Here is a 12,797-nt window from a genome sequence, read left to right as displayed (position 1 = left end):
CTCAAGCACGTGGGCCTACGTTGAACTAGTCCGGGCATCAAATAATATGGTGTACGGTGCTGGCATGAACCCGGTTTTGGATCGAGATCATCTGCTAATCGGTAGTTCTTCATGCACGGTTACTTGATTTTGTCAAAAGCTCCACCCACCATCCCCAACATGCATGGCCGGAAGCACCACTATAAATGTCCATACCATCTTTCCCTTAGAACTCACCTCATCTTACAGCAGTACACACTTCGATAAAATACACACAATGATAGGCAAAAAGCTAGTAGCGCTTGGCTATGTTGTCCTCTTGAGCATTGGAGTGACCAATGCTACAAGGGTGGCCAGATACTCCACTGGAAGTGCCAAGGGAACGGGAGGAGGAGGAGGAGAGGGTGGGGGAACTGTGAGTGGTGGTGGGTCGGGTGCAGGAAGTGGAATTAGGTCTGGCGTGAGTTCTAGTAGTGGTAGCCATGCAAGCGGTGGAGGTGGAGGTGGCGGGGGAGGCGGTGGCCAAAATGGTGGAACTGGATATGGTAGCGCGGGTCTGGCTCCGGCTCTGGTTCTAGTCAATATAGTCAAGGATCTTCATATCCTTATGGTGGTGGATATGGTGGATATACTAGCGATGGCGGTTCCGGTGGCGGCGGTGGTGGAGGGCAAGCTAGTGGTTATAGAGGATCTAGTGGATATGGGGCTGGTAGTGGCACTGGTTCCGGCTCAGCAACTGCTACTAACAATTTTTATAGACAAGGTAGTACAAATGCAGATGCCGGTGGAAATGGTGGTGGCGATGGCGGAGGAAGAAATGGTGGGAGTGGTGTGGGCAAAGGTGTTGGATCTGGGTATGGCAATGCCAATCCCTAGTTCTGTTTCTGTGAGGAATCTAAAAAAATGAAGCCTAACCTAGTGTGTCAAATCGATGTCTTCAACTCTTTTTTCATTTGTTTGTTATCATCTTACGTATGATCAAATAAGGGCTTCATTGTTCTGGTGAAAAATGCACTAGTGTTTTTGATATATTCCAAGAATATAACATGTCAATGTATCACTATTTATATGTAATAAGTTATACACCATCGTTTTGGTGTCAAAGTCGTTACTTTTTTTTTATGAAATCATGTATTAATTTTTATTTGAAAGCTTGTACGATTTTTGAAATTGTGGTTGTTCTTACACTTTGCGAAATTTGATTTGCATTTAAGTTCCAAAGTTTGTTCCCAGTCTCAAATAGTTTATGTTGAAATGTCTAGGAGCTCTATATAATTTTTTGACAAAGCTCTTTTCTGCCGGAATAGGGGGTTTCATTAACTGATAATAATATATTTACAATCCTTCAAAAGGAGCTGCAAAATAGCAGATGTTGCATCTAGGATACAGATGGATCTGTTTGCACTCTTAGCAGCTATTTGCGCGAGAGCATGGTCAACCTTATTTGCCCTCCGTGGTGTATCATATGACTTGCTAACCGAAAACAACGATACCATCCTCTAGGCCTCTTTGTACTGGTACATAGCAACGATCTATTGTCTCCTCCATCCTTCAGGATATTATTGATTGACAAGCTATCAGACTCAATGATCGAAGACATAGTAGCTTGTTTCGGGAAAAGATTAATACCCTCCACACACTCTCATCCATCCACTTCCTCGGGATCATAACACCACCCATTCTATACATGCTCGTCGCTAGAGTTGACCATAAACTAGCAAAAGTTGTATGTCAACAAAGCAAGTGCCTATAGTTGTACAAATAGGGGATTTCTTTGCTTGGGAAATGCTAATTATCCTCTAGTGTATTAAACCACATGCTTTAGTTACTTAGTTAGCCCTCTCAAGTAGTCTTCATGCAAGGAACACTACTACGAAATGAAGCACTAGAGACCCCTCATCACGGACCGGCTACCGGCGAAACATCGGTGATGAGTTTCAACACTGATCGGCCTCCTCAAAGGAATCAGGGATGAGCTTCATGCTGTCGGAGTACCACATGACTCTTAATTAGTCCAATACACACCATGCACAAACTTTCATTGCCTATTAAGCTAGCAATTCCTATATATGTATGATATTAAGTTTGTAAAATAAAAATGTTGTTTATTTTATATGAACATGGGATGGGCATACAACATTGTTGTTGTGACCTTTTAGTGTACTATATATAAATCACTCTTTTTGTAAGAGTGTTTTGTGCAGTGCACCTAAATGACACATTGGTGATGTTGATCTATTTTAAGTGCACTACATAAAAGAAAAAGAACCATTGCCCAAGCTCCCGACCTTGAATGGGGGAGGTTAAATGTAGTTTCTAGTGAGTTAAAGGACTCATTGGAATGTACTTTCACGTTGTTGATGAATCTTCGATGGAAAAACTCTTCTCCCAATTGAATCATTGTAGGTAGATAATTATACATTTGACAGTATCAGCAAGAAATGCAATCCAATATTATGCTCACATATTGCGTGAACATAACTTTGCGTTGCAGTACAAAATGGGGTGCATCCCCATTTTGCATCACCAAAAGATGTCATCACTCACCTGTCTTATGCAAATGCTCAGCCAATAAATAACTCCATGGAAGGCCGTTCTCAAAGTTATCATAGACTGTCCAGTTTATGATGGACAACATAACTGGACGACTAGTTGGCCTGTATGTGATGCCAATGTCATCACTGACCCCAAGGCACTGACGGGCCTGATACTCATCTGTGATGATACAATTTGTCCGGTCGGTGCTATTCAAATTTGTAGTAGGGGAAGGAACATACTCAATGGAGTTGTCATCCTTCCAGAGACCGACCATAAGATGCACCGAAAAACATTAGTAGGGTAGCTTTCAAAGTTGACGTTGAAAATGACTATGAAAATGTGATGTCATCCTTCCTTTAGTATACACTTTGGGCGAAGGTCTTTTCCGATGAAGTGGTGTGTGTGGTTCGATAGTTTTGTATCCAGAGGTAGCATCACTATAAAAGCTAACATTACTTCCAATCCAAAAATGGTCCTGACCGGGTGATTCACTATCTCCAATGTGGTTGTTTAACATAGTTGCAAATATGTTTTCTATTCGGGTTGAGCGCGTCAAACATTTGGCCAGGTTATAGGAGAAGTACTGCTGCATCTTGTTGATAGAGGCCTCTTAGTTCAGTATACTGTCCACATGATTCTTTTATGGAACATGGCCTAACATGATTTTTTTTTCTTTTTTAGAGTTCGAGCAGATTTTGTGTCTTAAGCTTACAATCTATTTGTATAAAAGTGAATTTTACCTTTTTGGAGAGGCCAATGATTTACACACACGATATGGCAACTTCTTAAGATGTGCGTAACGCGATATCTTGGTTGGATACTTTGTAATTCTAATCCATTATCATTGCCTCACTAACGTGAAGTCAAAATATGTCGAAGAGAAATTAGCGAAACACGTGAGTAGTTGGGAAGCGAAGATGTTCTCAGTTGCGCGCGCGCGCGGGGGGGGGGGGGGGGGGGGGTCTTGTTTAGATCAATTGGACTCACAAACATGGTCCCCTATATGGTGTCCTTTTTTCAGATGAATGTAAATTCTTCTACTAGAGGGACAACAAAAAGAAGAAGAAATATAGATTGGCAAAATGGAGTGCGGTTTGCCGACCAAAAATCCACGAGGGTCATGGACTTGGTATATAGGACCTCTAGGTTAAGAACGATGTTTTACTTAGTAAATGGATGTACATGATTAGCACTTAGGAAGGTGTCTTGCGAAACTCTGAAAAGTATTTAGGCCCAAAACCGGTGTCTCAAGGTATTGCAAACATGGATTTCTCATTTTTGGGCAGGAGTGATGGTGGCTAAGAAACATCTTTTTCACTTCGGTTCTTTTGCAGCCAGGGAGCAGTCTGACATTGTCTTCTAGGAGGATCAACGGTAGGGACCACTACTACTAGGAAGAAATATCTAGCATCTTCACGATAAGGATAATACGCTTGCGCAAGTCTTGAGCATCCCCCTTCTCAATTTAGCCTTTACGCGGTGTTTGGCAGCCCCCAGGATTGAGTCATGGAACCATCTACTTGGCCACTTGGATTGGGTCCAAAAACAATGTTGATATTAGTTTTGCTGGGATCGAAAACAAAATAGGCGTTTCACAGTAGACTGCATGTATTGGGCATGTACACACTCAAAGATTTCAATGGATAATAATATATCTCAAACTAGAATATACCGGTAAAAGATAAATTGTTTCATTTGATACCATCCTCGAGGCGTGGTACCAACCAAGGACAACCTCCTTCGGCGTAACTGACAAGGACGCAAGAAGGGTGTTTTTTTCCACCACGACGCATATATTCTTTCAATGATAGTTCGCACGTTCCACGTGGTTGGTCATCCAAGTTGTGTCCACTTTCTGTCCACCTCGAAGTGTCTTTAATATGCATGATCACTAGCTCAATGGGATTAAATTTGGCCTTTTAGGGTGCGCAATAGCAAAATGGACTCCAGCGGACGCGCGACAAACGCGCGCACGGCATATAGATTACAGCGCTGTCGAATCACCATCGCGCGCTGTGTATATAGTGCGCCCGCTTCCGCGCGCCGCACTCTCTCCACCATGCCACCTTCGCGCCGGCGGGCCGGCGAACTGACCCGATGGACGCCCTTGCCGGCACCCCCCTCACCCCTTCCTACACCCTCGACCCCTCGCGGCAGCCGCCGCCGCAAACCCTAGCACGGGGAGCTTTGGCTTTGCCTCCGCCGCCGCTCCTCCAAGCACCGACGTCACGCGCGGCCTTTTCATGCCGTCACGGATGACCTGGTGGCGGGTGGCCTCGCGTCGGCCCCCGCCGTGAAGCCACATGCCCCCTTCTCGAAGCTCCCAAATGCGACGCGGCCAAAGAAGGGCAAGGTTTCCACGAAGAAGAACAAGGCGGCAAACGCCTCCGGCTCCTCCAAGCCATCAAGGAATAAACTTGCATGGCATGCGAGGGCCGCGGCGCCTACCAAAGCGCCGACGAGCTCACTTGTTGAGCCGGCGGCCGACGCGCACAAGGTGTTCGAGGAAATGCCCGAAAGGTAAAAGATTTTGCCAACTTTTTGTTGTTGTTATTTTTTGAATGCATACATGTAGATAGCTCATTTGCTTGGTTGTATATCCTTTATAGTGTCAACGATGAGGCATATATGTCGACTATGGGTGTTGGCTCCAACAATTCTCATTGATCTCAAACCAATGACATGTATTTCGATGACCATGAGTTCGAGGTGGACGAGGATGGTGACGGCATTGTCGACGCACCAAAAGGAAGAGGAGGCAACTACACCAACGATGAAGACATATTGCTATGCAATACTTGGTTGCAAGTGTCGAGGGATCCATCTGTTGGAGGTGATCAAAGTCGAGATGCATATTGGAACCGAATGAAGGAGCACTTTGATCTACACAACAAGAGTGGAGTTGACCACATGGAACGATCTCTTCGCTCCCGGTGGTCGACGATCAACCAATATTGTCAAAAGTGTGCGGCCGCACAAGTGGCGGTTGACAAGTTGAGCCCAAGTGGCACCAATGATCAGGATAGGGTAAGTGTCATTTCATCCATGTTCATCATGCTTGTTATTGGTGTTTGTAGTGCTAACTTGTTTTTTTTTTGTAGTTCAATATTGCACAAAACTTGATCAAAGGAGAGGAGAAGATGAACAAGAAAGGGAAGATCAAGAAAGGGAGACCATTTACCTTGCCTCGTTGGTATGAGGAATTGAAGGACGATGAGAAATGGAAGAAGCATGACGACATCGATGATGTTGATGAGAGCAACAAACGCAATCGAACAATTGAGTTGGATCATGATGAGGAAGAGGAATCAAGTGATGTCGGCAAGAGAAGCCCTACACCAAACTCCGTTTCATACTCGAAGCCAAAACGACCGGATGGGTGCAAGAATGACGCAAAAGAAAAGAAGAAGAGGAAAGGGGATGATGAGCTCAAAAATGCTATGGAAGCTATTGTGAAGGCAAGAAAAGAAGCAAACGAGGTGAGGAAGATGGCAAGGACCCAAGATGCCGCAGCCGGGGAGAGGAGGTTGGCGGCCGAGGAGAGGAGGGTGGCGGCCGAGGATAGGAAGGTGACATTGGATGATAGGAAGGTGGGCATGGAGGAGCGATCTAGGTTGTTGGAATGGGAGAAGCACTTGTTCTTCTTGGACACATCTACCCTCAATGAGGTGCAAAAGGAGTATGTCAATCTTACCCGTGAAGAAGTCTTGATCCAAAAAAGAGCCATGATTCGCGGCATGGGTGGCCCTGGCATAGGCGGCATGAGTGGCTTTGGAGTTACCATGGGCGGCATGGGTGCCATGGGTGGTTTTGGAGCTACCATGGGTGGCTTTGGAGCTATCATGAGATCATAGGAGGCATGGGTGGCTTCGGAGCACCTCCGGGCGGCATTGGCGGCATGGGAGGCATGAGTTTTGCGTCTCTCATGGGAGGCACGGGAGCACCTCGGGGCGGCATGTCTTCCGGTGTGCCAGCACCTTCGCATGATGCCGTTGAAGATCTTTCCAACACCGCGCGTGACAATGAAGAGGAGGAGGAAGAATCCTCTTCGGATGATGAATTGGAGGAAGAGGAAAAGGAAGAAGAAGAAGATGAAGATGAAGACGAGGACGAGGCTTGATTCTTGATGGGCGATTCGTTGGTGTGAACTTTTTACGTGGGCATGAATTTGAACTTGTGGGCATGAACTTGGTTGGATGATGTTGTGTGCATGAACTTTTTATGTCATCATGAACTTGTTTGTGTTATTTCTATTATGCCATGTCTTTGTTTTGATGTTTGAAATTCATTTTGTGTTCAAAATGTGTCGAAAATGCAACATATGGCAAGCGCCGGGTACTCGCGCGTGCTGCATTTTAGCGCGCCTGGAGCTACGCGCGCGCTGCATTTTAACGCGCCTGCTGGAGCCAGCACTGGCCGCCGCGTCAAAACAGGCGAACGTCACGCTGCAAACTGATTTTTAGCGTGCCACGGATTGGGCGGCTGTTGGAGATGCTGAGCAGGTGGCCTCGGATGTTTTACCCAGATGGATGGCGGCATAGTCTGAAGACAGACCCACCATCAACGTCGTCCTAGGTAGTGCTTCAGTCTTATATGGCTTTATTGTTGCCACTGTTTTCATTTTTAGTGTATGTTTGTAGGGTTTGGTGCATCCTACTCATGTTGAGACTAGGGTACGCTCATAATTAAGCTGCATATATGATTGTTGCCATTTTAATGTAATAAAACCACCTTTTTTAGAAGAAGGAACGGTTAATTTGTCTTGAAGATTCCATTGCTCACCGTGCGTCCAACCTCACATACATTGCTGGGATTCTCCACGTCTGGATGCTTGTTTAATTGTCTAGATTAACAAGCATGTAAGAGTTAATTTAGTTGGGTGTCGTGTACTTCATCGTGGAGTATAATCGATTCAGTTATTCGGTGTAACCAAGCATAACTAACAACGTAAGCTGGGCACAACTAATATCAATTTGATCTTGTGTTACTTGTTGCGCTTATCCACGTGCAAATGTGATTTTAGCAAGTCCCATTGCTCCTTTGCATGCATCCATGGGTTGCCATTTTCTCATTTCTACGTACTATGCCAATTTTAAATGTCAAGGTCAATCGTGAGAATTTCGAGGTCGACCCCAATGTCAACAGCTGAACTGCCTCATCCGAGTCAGTGAGTGTTGATCTTCTCTACTACCTCCGTCCCGGTTTATAAATCATTCACGTAGTTCTAGGTCGACAATTTAACTATCTAAATATGTATCATATGTGATAAAAAATATATATTTAGAAACTACATCCGTGTAGAAATCTAGTGATATACTTTTCATGACATATAACACATATTTAATTCCTCAAATCGGTGACCTAGAACTACGCGAATGACTTATACACCGGGACGGAGGGAGTACCAAAAGTTTTTTCCCTTTTTTGGTATTGTATTTTTCTTAACGTGAACTTCCACTTACATTAGTGGATGGCATCTATTTTGTTTTAGAGTTAAACGGATGGCTCCAAAGCAGCTTCCAATTTGTAAATAATTAAATATATCAATATTTTCTCTTTCATTTGACCAACCTCTTTATCATTTTCATATATCAATTTCATTACCTACATGACTAAAACAAATTAACTAAAATGGGTATATGTCGAGCTTATATGTGTTTAACGGAGCTCACATCTGCTTCGGCTACACAACTCAAGGTTCCGTTCGATCAAGATATACTTCCTATCAGTTTTTAAGCCCTAGTAGACAGAAACGAAAATATGTCCAGTATTTCAAATAAAGCATCCTAAGAAAATTTCGCACAGGTTAATCTCTTCAATCTTCGTTACCTACATGATGCATGTATCCAAGTAAACAAGCACCAATTAAGCCAACTAAAAAACACTAATTAAGGCGCTAAATATTATTTGTAGGCCTCTACTGGAACTTTCATAACAAGTCCACACCACCAACATGCATGGTCGGAGTTAATGGCATGCTGAACGGATGAGGACTACTGCATGTACACGCGCTCAAGTCGACTCAATTACATAGTCAAGATCGTCGTTTACTTCGATTCCAGCTCTTGATTGCCATTGGCAACGGCGCAGCCACTTGCCGAAGTTGTTAATCTGGCCACGTTGCTAACACAACGGGCAGCTACGCTTATGCACATCTGCTGGCATGAACGTGGTTTGGACTTTTTCTATCTGCTGCAACGCCCATGGATATATATGCCGAAGTCAATACGAGAACTTCAAGTTCGTGTGTGTAACATCAAGTACTGGAGCTAGCTGTGGTTATCACTGGATGCTTGCATGTGAGTGTTGAACCGAACGAATGCCAATCGAAGAGAGCATCTAAAGAAAATCTCGCACACACGGTAATATCTCCAGTCTTCATCGCCTACATGGTATGTATCCAAGTCAACAAACACCAATTAATGCGCTAAATATTTAAGCCTCTACTTGACATTGTCAACAAGTCCTAAGCACCCTACCAATATGGTCGCAAGCACTATAAATACTCATACAGTTTTTCGTTTAGAACCCATCTCAACTTGCAAGAGTACACTTCGAAAGAAGACACACACACAATGGTAGGGAGAAAGTTACTAGCTCTTGGTTTCGTTACCATGTTGAGTATTGGATTGGCCAATGCTGCAAGGGTGGCTAGGTACTCTAGTGCCTCTGGAGTAGGAACGGGGGGAGGAGAGGGCGGGGGGTATCAGGGTGGAGGCGGCTCCGGTTCTGGGAGTGGAACCGGGTCAGGCGTGAGCTCTAGTAGTGGTACCCATGCAAGCGGTGGAGGAGGAGGCGGAGGTGGAGGTGGTAGCCAATATGGTGGATCTGGATCTGGTAGCGGGAGTGGCTCGGGATCTGGCTCTAGTCAATATAGTCAAGGATCTTCCTATCCTTATGGTGGTAGCTATGGTGGATATACCAGTGCTGGTGGTACGGGTGGCGGCGGTGGTGGAGGGCAAGCTAGTGGTTATCATGGGTCTAGTGCATATGGGGCTGGTAGTGGCACTGGTTCTGGCTCAGCTACTGCTAATAACAATAGGTATGGACAAGATAGTAATGCATATGCAGGTGGAAACGGTGGTGGCAATGGTCGTGGAACAAATGGTGGAAGTGGTGGAGGCGGAGGTGCTGGATCTGGGTATGGCAATGCCTACCCATAGTTTCCTTTACATGAGGAATCTGAAAGTATGGAGCCCAATCTAGTCTATCAAATAGACGTCTTCAAACTTTTTCATTTATTTGTTCTCGCCTTACGTATTATCAAATAAGGGCTTCATTGTTAAACAATGTTGTAGTGTTTGTCACATGTACGAATAATGTAACATGTCAATGTATGTATATATATGTATCAAGTAATCAGCGTTTGTCCCAAGTCACTTGTGATACAATACTTGGTGTTGTATTGGTCTCTGTCGGTACAATACGATGTCTTTGCAGCTGACTGTAAATTCGCAGCCACCCTATGCCGTCATAATAGCTTACTATAAGGACACATGGTTTCTTTGACTAGGAAATGGTAATCATATATAGTCTCATGTACTGCTCTCTATTTTCCTGTTTAAAAGGCTCACACTAAGGTGTTTTTATTTATCTAGTCCTGATATAGCATTTGTCACTATGCACCCTAGCGAGTTATGAGTCATCCCAATCTTCACACACATCTGTTTTCCATAAGTGAAAGTCAATCATGAGAACTTCTATGTTTCTACAATGACAAGTTTTAAAGGACTGCTCTATTCAATCAACCAGTGAAATACTTGTTCGAATGCCGCCACTTAATTTTACTTTATGGGTCATCATTTACTTCACTCGCTGGAGGACTTGATCTATCGTCCAGCTAGCTAGCTAATCAGTCCTGCATCCCTGGTTACTTAACCCTAAGATAAACCCAACCAGTAGTCCACCTGCACATGATGATAAAATAGCAATCATGAAACTAGGATAAATGGTACTCCCTCCGTTTCTAAATATAAGTCTTTTAAGCGATTTCACTAAGGGTCTACATACGGAACAAAATGATTGAATATATACTCTAAAGTATGTCTATATACATCCGTATGTAGTCCACTAATGAAATATCTAAAAAAACTTATATTTAGAAACGGAGGGAGTACATAGGTAGATTTATTTGTTTATTCAAGGTACTTATAGTGGTATATAAGATTACGCTTGAGCTTGCTTTACAAGAGATCGATGGTGCTGGCATGGACCTCGTTTGGATTTTGCCATCTGCTACAGCATCGGCGTTTATATATAAGTCAAAGTTGATTAATAAAATTTTGAGGTCGCCTCCGTGTTGTCAATTGCTGCTCATCACCGCTCGCCATGCCCCGCTGCAAGGTAGCAGCCGCCGCCGCCTAGGAGCCCCCGATCCAGATCGGATCGGGAGGAGTCCCCGCTCGCCAGCCGACGTGCGCCAGCGCCTGGGTCGCGCGCCTCGGCCCGTCCACCCGCTCCTGGGCCGGCCTCCCGTCGCGCAGCGCCCCAGGCCCAGCAGCAGCTGCCACGAGGCCCAGCGCTAGAGCCGCCACCTCAGCCTCCCCGCCTGGGCCCGAGGCCCACCAAGATGAGCAGCCCCGCTCCGTTAATCCCCGCCCGTGACGATTTAATCTATGCTGCGCCATGCCCCTGTGTCGCCCATTAAAATTAGATTCCGTCCGTTAGCTATTTCGATTTTTCGGAGTTTAATTATAAATTCCAGAAAAATGACGATATTTAAACGTCCGTAGATTTTAAACCGTAAGTCGGATCGAGGAAAGTTGTATATGTATCTCTTGTAACTTTTTCAGTAGAACACGATTTTACAACTTGCATAATTATTTGACGTAGTTTTACGTGTCAAACGTCTAGTTTAACGTGCTGTCCCAATAGGGGAACGTCCCGTATTTATTTTTCTTGCGGTCCGGAATGCTCGAGTGCCTTAGATAAATGCCCATGTTCTAGGAACTAATTTTCCATGTATTTTAGAGCGGTCATTTATATTTTTACGTGTAGGGATTTGCTGCTAGTTTATTTTCCCGTATATAGGTTATTTTCCCGCATTTATGTGTGGCTTTATTTTTGTTGTGCAACCCCACATATTTTATATGTTTCCGGGGTGCAATTAGTTTTAGCATTAGAGCAAGTTAGTTCGCGCGATATTTTGCCGTGATGCCCTTTTGTTTAATTCGTAGGATTTGTTCCGTGCTTCGTTTGAAGGAATTGTCAACTACGGAGTTGTTCTTGGCTGTTTAGTCTAGCCTCTGGTATTTTTAGTTGCAATAGAAATGCATGTTTAGGTGTGGTTTGATTGCTCTCAAGTTGCTAGAAATAGTGCTGATTTAGAGGAGCTGAAATATTTCTAAGTCTGGAATCGGTTATATTTTGTTGCTGTCTTGTCTTGCTTGTATCTTGTGTTCTGTAGCTCTTTTGAGGTTGGTCCAATGGAGTTAATTGTAAACCTTGTGTTTCTCTAGCATGATGTAAATGTTCATGCCATTTGGAGTCCTGTAGATATAGGTTTTGCTGCTGTCAATATGGCTTCAGATCGAAAACCGCACTTTCATGAGGTGTAATTTTCACTAAGACTGAAATAGTATGTGAGATGCCATTTTGTGACTTCTTTCCCTAGTGATCCATGATGCCATGCTAGTTGTTGTTAGTTGTTTGTGGTAGTACGTCTTGCCCTCTTTCGTGACATGTCTTGGTTGATTATATTTGAATTGTGTAGCTCGTAATTGTGGGGTGTAGAAAGTGCTATGTGGCTGATTTTGGCAGATTGTAGTGATTTCTTGTTTTGCTCGTAGCTTTTGATCCGTAGCTCCGTTTTGATCGTGTCCTATATGAAAATTGCTTAGAATCTCGTGTAGTTTCATTTTCTCTTGGTGGTTGTATGTTTTGAAGTGCTCGTGACCGTCGTTGCACACATATTGCATTCATGCCATCATATCTTGCGGTGTTTCTATCTTTTGATCTGTAGCTCCGTTGAAGATGTTCTCTATGTGTAGATTGCTTGCCTTGACGCGTAGAATCACGTGAACCTATTTGTTTTGCTGTTTAACAACTAATTAAATGTGTTAGTTCAGATCTGGACAGAATTATAAATTAACATGTAAGGTCGTCTCGGAGGTGCTATATGTCATTTTCGACCTCATTTAAAATGCCTAGATATGTAGATTAATTACGCTTCACTTCTTTCCATGTTTAACCACATTTAATATTGTCGTGTACCTAATCGGGATATAACTAAATAATTAACGTGGAGTTTCGTCAATATGCAACTCGTTGCATATTGAACT

The 12,797-nt window shown here is 43.9% G+C and overlaps 1 protein-coding gene and 1 pseudogene across 1 annotated transcript; both read left to right on the top strand.

Annotated features, from left to right (window-relative positions):
• The first annotated feature begins 256 nt into the window (after positions 1–256).
• On the top strand, positions 257–1,090 carry LOC123440842 (annotated as a pseudogene).
• A 7,965-nt stretch (positions 1,091–9,055) lies between these two features.
• Positions 9,056–9,876, top strand: LOC123440843 (putative glycine-rich cell wall structural protein 1). Its single transcript, XM_045117389.1, has one exon. The coding sequence runs from the start codon at positions 9,093–9,095 to the stop codon at positions 9,678–9,680; it is 588 nt and encodes a 195-aa protein (XP_044973324.1). The 5' UTR covers positions 9,056–9,092; the 3' UTR covers positions 9,681–9,876.
• The last annotated feature ends 2,921 nt before the right edge of the window (positions 9,877–12,797 follow it).

This window comes from Hordeum vulgare, chromosome 3H (genome assembly GCF_904849725.1).
Source record: "Hordeum vulgare subsp. vulgare chromosome 3H, MorexV3_pseudomolecules_assembly, whole genome shotgun sequence".
In the NCBI taxonomy this organism is placed as follows: domain Eukaryota; kingdom Viridiplantae; phylum Streptophyta; class Magnoliopsida; order Poales; family Poaceae; genus Hordeum; species Hordeum vulgare.
This window is presented reverse-complemented; position numbering and strand designations above follow the sequence as displayed.

Bases quoted from the DNA above. Each gene is read 5' to 3' on its own strand.
- LOC123440843 (XM_045117389.1), top strand. From the start codon at position 9,093: ATGGTAGGGAGAAAGTTACTAGCTCTTGGTTTCGTTACCATGTTGAGT.